A 6,610-nucleotide genomic window follows, 5' to 3' on the forward strand; every position below is an offset into this window, starting at 1 on the left:
GTGAACTTATTAAGGAATCATTCAGATACCATATTCTAGAATTTTCCTTTTCCTGGAGCTTATCCAGCCCCATCGTATTCGTTCACTTAGTCATACCATGAATCCTTGACCTTTGCTGCACCACTGCTTTTTCTATCGCTAACGTCGACAACTAAGTTTTGACCAAATCAATTCATGCTCACCATAAACACGATTGATCTTTTCAGGGGTCTATATAAAGAGGCTCAGAATGGTAACGCATTATAAATCAATCTGGTATTGCGTTCGATAACAATATCAATCAATCCAGAGCGGTTGCTGCGTGTAGTAATGGCCTCCATGGAGATACGCAAACTTCTGGCTATTGTTCTTTTGCTGCATAATCTGCTTCCTATCGCTATGGGTATGGAAGCGCTTTTGGAATCCAGAATTGCTTAAACTTGTTTTGTTTATGAAAATTATTAGGCATAACATAACATTCTTCTATTTGTGTGCATCTGTGTGCAGGAGCGAACGGCCATATCTTGAGGGAATACATAGGCGCCTTCAGCAACGGCGTGAAATTTTCAGATGTGCCAATCAATCCGAGGGTGGAGGTCCACTTCATTCTCTCATTCGCCATCGATTATACGACCGGATCCGCTTCCCCTTCTCCCACAAACGGAAAGTTCAACATCTTCTGGGACACCGGCAGCCTGACTCCCAAGGCCGTGCAGGCCATAAAGGCCCAACACAAGAACGTGAAGGTCGCGCTGAGCTTAGGCGGGGATAGCGTGGGCAACGGTCACCCTGTCCAGTTCAAGCCATCGTCGGTGTCTTCGTGGGTTAACAACGCTGTCACGTCGCTGTCGAAGATAATCAAAGAATACCATCTCGATGGCATCGACATCGACTACGAGCATTTTCAGGCCGACGATAACACGTTTGTAAATTGCATCGGGCAGTTGATCACGCGGTTAAAGCGGAGCAAAGTCATCTCCTTCGCGTCCATCGCCCCCTTCGAAGACAGGGGCGCTGTGCAGTCCCATTACACAGCCTTATGGGGCAAATACGGGCACGTGATTGACTACGTTAACTTCCAGTTCTACGCGTACGATGCCAGCACCACGGTTTCTCAGTTCATCCAGCACTACAATACTCAGGCATCTCTGTACAAGGGAGGGAGAATACTGGTTAGTTTTAGTACAGAGAAAGGCGCTGGAGGTCTCTTGCCCGATCATGGGTTCTTTCGGGCATGCAAGATGCTGAAGCAGAAGGGGGAATTGGAGGGCATCTTTGTGTGGTGTGCAGACAAGTCAAAGTCTAATGGCTTCAAATATGAAAAGCAAGCAGAAGCTCTTTTGGCGTGACTGGATTGATTTGATAGCCGCTACTTATCATAGCGAATCATCACTCACTCAGACGATGCCCTATAATAACTAAAGGAATAAATATTTGGGTTCCAATTGCATTGTAACCGCCAGCCTTGGAATTTCAAATTTACTTCGCCTATTTAGTATTTACTGAAAATTTGGTCAGTTGTTTTTTCTCCCTTTCCATTTATTGTAAGTTAGTGAACGGTATGGATAAGTCAGCGAAAGTTAATGAACATTATATAAAAGAAAATAACAGCTTATTGCGTAAGTTAAGTCAGCGAAAGTTAATGAACATCGTGCAAACGAAAATAACAGTAATTTTATGATAGGAAAAATATTTTAATATTTTAGATTTTTACGATTTATATTATAGAGTGATAATAAGATAATTTTTTGGATTAATTATATCATGGAATTTAGGTTAACATTAATTTATTTTTAAAACAAAAATTAAAAATCAATATTTTCAATTATTTAAATAGCAGAGATACGTCCTGGCCAGAAATTAATCATTGTAAATGGAAAAAAAAATCATTATTGAAATCGCAATAACAATTTGTTTTAATATAAGTTAACAGTTGGTTTTGATATAAGTTTTTATGAGTTTATCTTTTAAAATGAAGAAAAATATTCGTAATAAGTAAAAAACCAATCACGATTATAGAATATTCCTAATAAGTAAAAAAGCCAATCGCCACAATTATATAGAATAAACTCTGAAAAGAATTTTGTAAATCTTTAGATTTGAGATAGTGACCATTGGCCTCCTCTACCAGTAAACCTGCAATTTAACCAATAATCGATTTATGGCTAATAGCTTAAATGCTCGATATGTCAAACAAATAACACAAGTAAATCATTTGATTACATAGGTACTGCAAGTTATCAAATAACACAAGTAAATATATGTTTACATAGGTGCTTCTCACTACTTAGCGGCATATATACAACCATGAGAGAGTGAAACTGGTAGTTTCATAACACAATTTCAGAAGAGGAAAGACATATATGAAATGATATACAAAGGGGAAAACATAGTGTCCATTGCTCCGATTGGAATCAACCAAACTGTTTCATTAATCTTTGAAGATGGAGTCCAAATCACCAGTCCATTACTTTTAACAATTGTATATGCCCGAGCACCTTATGAACAAGCAAATTGAACCAAAGTGGAACCACTCTCTCTACAAACAGAGCTCAGAACTTGCCAAAGTAGAATTCGGGGCTCTAGAATGCAGAAATTGGGAACCTCATTTAAGTGTTTTTTCCTTCTCTTTATAAGGAGAGAGGAAGATTTGAATGACAATTACAAAATATCTCAGCCGAGCTCCGGTTGTCTCATCGACTAGCTGTCTGAGCTTGCGATGGCTCTGTTGTCCAAAATTATTACAACAGATTTGATTACTTCTTTAAAATGCAACAAAGTACAAAATAACAAAACATGGGAAATCTAAATAATGATTGTAGAAAAATATCTCCATCCCAATTCCTGTGATCGCCTCTGATTAGGCCACGCCTTTTCCATGATGTTCCTCCTTTGTTAGTCGGCAGGTTCACCTCTCATCTTCGCCTTAACTTCTTGAATTCCCCACTTTTTGGAGAAAGGAGCAACTAACTCTCGGTTTCTTGTCACAGTGCAGAAACAGAGATCGACCTCATAGTCTTTCATTCCATTGTTGCGTGGAGCTCCATGTTGAGAAACTGATTATCAAGTGACCTGCACACTGCTTCCTGAGTCTTATACCTCCATTTATCTGACTGAAGATGTGCGTCAGAGCACAGAGATGGCTTGTATCACCTTAAGGCAGACCCAACACTCTTTCCTGCGGATCGTGGTCCTTGCTGCCTTGACCCAACGATCTTTGACAATGACTGTTACACTTGAGACCAACTCCTATGTTCCTGCATTCAATCTTGCAGCTACCGATTCATACATTCTTTAAATCCATATACTTCCTTATTGGAGCAATTCCATATCGATTCCATGTTTCCATCACCGATATGGTTGACGCTATGATATTGCAATCATCGGTATCTTTGGACCTCTGATATGCAACTTCTGATATATCCAACCTCCAGTATTCCTCCCTAAGGCTTCAATCCTTGAACTTCAGCAGACCATATATTTTGATCCAAGAGTCCATTTTTGGACTTCCAAATATCGTTGGAAAGCTTGTTCAGAGCACTTTCTAATGGAGAGGGTTTGATTTAGCCTTTGATTCCTTCTGTTGCTCGGAAAATGATTGAAAAATTCTCTTCTCATTTACTCTTTGGAGAGCCAGAAACACATTTTGTAGTAAGTGACAACATTGGCTCCAATTGGGGACAATGCCTTGCTGGCAAGGTGTGAGAACCTGCAAACTAGTAGCCTTCACCATTGGGAATGGAGTAAAAAATATATCGAACCTATAAAACCAAAAAATCTCCATGGAACTTTATTTGTTGGGAGTCCTTTCCTCATAAAACTAAAATGAAAAATTACAAACTGTAAGAATTGGAAATTAAGTACTCACATAGTGAGCTTATTTATATACAACTCCTGCTTAGGCATAAGGCTCAATTCACCCAAGTGAGACCAACCTTCGAATGATACTAGCCCAACATCTGAGTACTAGACCTTATGTCATTGTTCTCTTGGAAGTCAACAACTAAAATAGGCATGCCTCACTGCCCCCAAATTGATATTTGATGCTCAACTCTTTTAATCTCATCCATGATCCTTCTAGTTGGGATTGGAATTGATATATATTGTTGCAGGCCAAAGAAATATGTTTACAATAAGATTAAAACAATGGAGTCGCCAAGGTGAGAGATCTTCAACCCACACTTCCCTTGCTCACCCGACAGAGGGAATGTAAAAATTGTCGTATCCACAGAAAAAATAATTTTTATCATTCCCCAACAACGGTGCCAGAAAGATGTTATAGGATTTTCTATCGCCTATCACACAATTGCTTTCAGAAGATATAGAAGCCTCTTAGAGACAATCTCTGGGTCGATAGGAGACCAGTGCTTAGGGCATCCGAGATGAGTGCTTTTGAAGATTATCTAAAGGCTTTCTGATGCACTCCATATGTCACATAATTGGTTCAATAGCCCTTCACCAAGGTAAATTAAAGCAAGCACATAGATTGAAATAAACACTAGTAGATATGACTAATCTCAAAGAGAAATGTGTTGGTTTTGGTGGCCGACACACAAAAATACACAGTTTAACATTGTTATTGTCGTATAGATGAATAGGAGGAAGGAAAAGGAGGGAAATCAATGCATCGGACTGGAAATAACAAAAATCATAAGCAACAATCTCTAGCAGAAATATGCAAGGGAGAGGAGGTGAAAATGCAGAAAAAGTGGAGCACGAATTAAGGTCTCAACCTCTATGCCTCATGAATACATTTGTCACCAATTAGCGTAAGTAAATCTGTGCTTACATACAAGAATTGTAGGTTATCAAATAACACAAGTAAATCTGTGGTTACACAGGCACTGCAGACTATCAAATAAAACAAGTAAATGTGTTCACACAGGTACTTCTCACTACTTAGAAGCATACATAAACCCATGAGAGAGTGAAACCGGCAACTTCATAACATATTTTTAGAAGAGGAAGGACATACATGAAATGATAAACAAAGGGCAAAACATAATGTGCATTGCTCAGATTGGAATCGACCAAATTGTTTCATTAATCTTTGAATATGGAGTCAAAATCACCAGTCCATTACATTTAACAATTGTATGTGCCTAAGCACCTTATGAACAAGCAAATTGAACCAAAGTGGAAACACTCTCTCTACAAACAGAGCTCAAAACTTGAAAAAGCAAAATTCGGGCCTTTAGAATGCAGAAATTGGGAACCTTGTTTAAGTGTTTCTTCCGTCTATTTATAAGGAGAGGGGAATCTTTGAACAATATTTACAAAATATCTCAGCCGAGCTCCAGCTGTCTGATTGACTAGTTGTCTCGTCATGCGATGGCTCTGCTGCCCAAAATGATTACAACAGATTTGATTGCTTCTTTAAAATGTAACAAAGTACAAAATAACAAAACATGGGAAAACTGAATAAAGACCATATCAAAATATATCCATGCCAATTCTTGTGATCGCCTCTGATCATGCCACACCTTGTCCATTATGAGTCCATCATATATGTGGCTTATGAATTGTTGCATATATCTGGGGAGGTTGCTAGTTCTCTATCAAAATTTAACATTGAAAAATAAATTATATGCTATGAAAAAGGTTAATTGTTTTCTATGACTAATGTTAAATATAGAGATATAATTGAATGCTTAACCTCTCATCATCCTTGATGTCATTTATTCCACTAATCAATGACATGTATGCCAAAATTTCGATAATTTTAAGAAAATTATGAATGGATATTTACAAATCCATGAAATAAATTTGATGGTAAGTTATCCATCATTATTCCAAAGTTCATATAAAACCTATTAGGTATATATAACAGTTAATGTGAGTTTACTCTTCATATCCGGTTATAGTGAATTAATGTGAGTTTACTCTTCATATCAGGTTATAGTTTCTAATTGCAAAATAAAACAAGTTTAGTTTATATATACATATCTATATCTATATCTATATCTATATATATATATAATAGTATGAAAATATAGTAAATTATTTAATTAGTCATAACTTAATTATGGAACTCTATAGGTGTTTTTAAGTTGTCTCAAGGGAAACTTGATATTTTTAACCACCAACATAATTCATTAAAACAAGTCTAACTATAACATAATTGCAATACAAAAAATTGTCACTAAGCATTCCACCCATTTAAGAGTAAGAATAAGTAACAAGGGCGGGTCTTTTGGGAGCAAAGAGGTTAGATTAACATTGCAAATGGATTTCCAGATGTTCAAGCCTTGCATCCAGTCTTTCCAAGTTAAAGCATTGATTCCTCTGAACTAGTTTAATGTCTTCCACAGAAGAAAAGATATGGTATATCCCATGTTTGTCTTTTAAGACCCTATCAAGCAAAGTCCTCATCCTCTAATGTAAAGTTATGGACTTGAGGAACAATTCCCTTCTTTCCTTGGCGTAGCCAGGGTCAGGAACCCCGTGAGAAACCTCTTCCAAAATATCTGAATCTCAAAACACTTGGGGGTCCAAAGCAGTCGCGGACTCTTGGTTTCCAATCTTATTGCAGATCTAGAGAGACAACAAAATATAAATTGTCACTAGTTTTGTTAGAAATGGATTTTCCAATGCCTCATTTCCTTATGAGCTAAGTATGGTGAGTTGTAAG

At 37.4% G+C, this 6,610-nt stretch overlaps 1 protein-coding gene across 1 annotated transcript; it reads left to right on the top strand.

Annotated features, from left to right (window-relative positions):
- Window positions 1–231: 231 nt before the first annotated feature.
- LOC149188950 (chitinase 2-like) lies at window positions 232–1,602 on the top strand. Its single transcript, XM_089413122.1, has 2 exons — window positions 232–382; window positions 487–1,602. The coding sequence occupies exons 1-2, from the start codon at window positions 310–312 to the stop codon at window positions 1,326–1,328; spliced, it is 915 nt and encodes a 304-aa protein (XP_089269248.1). The 5' UTR covers window positions 232–309; the 3' UTR covers window positions 1,329–1,602.
- Window positions 1,603–6,610: the final 5,008 nt, after the last annotated feature.

The sequence above is a fragment of the Pinus tabuliformis genome, chromosome 3_1 (assembly GCF_031772625.1).
Source record: "Pinus tabuliformis cultivar Carrire ecotype Pingquan chromosome 3_1, CPIR1, whole genome shotgun sequence".
Taxonomy (NCBI): Eukaryota; Viridiplantae; Streptophyta; class Pinopsida; order Pinales; family Pinaceae; genus Pinus; species Pinus tabuliformis.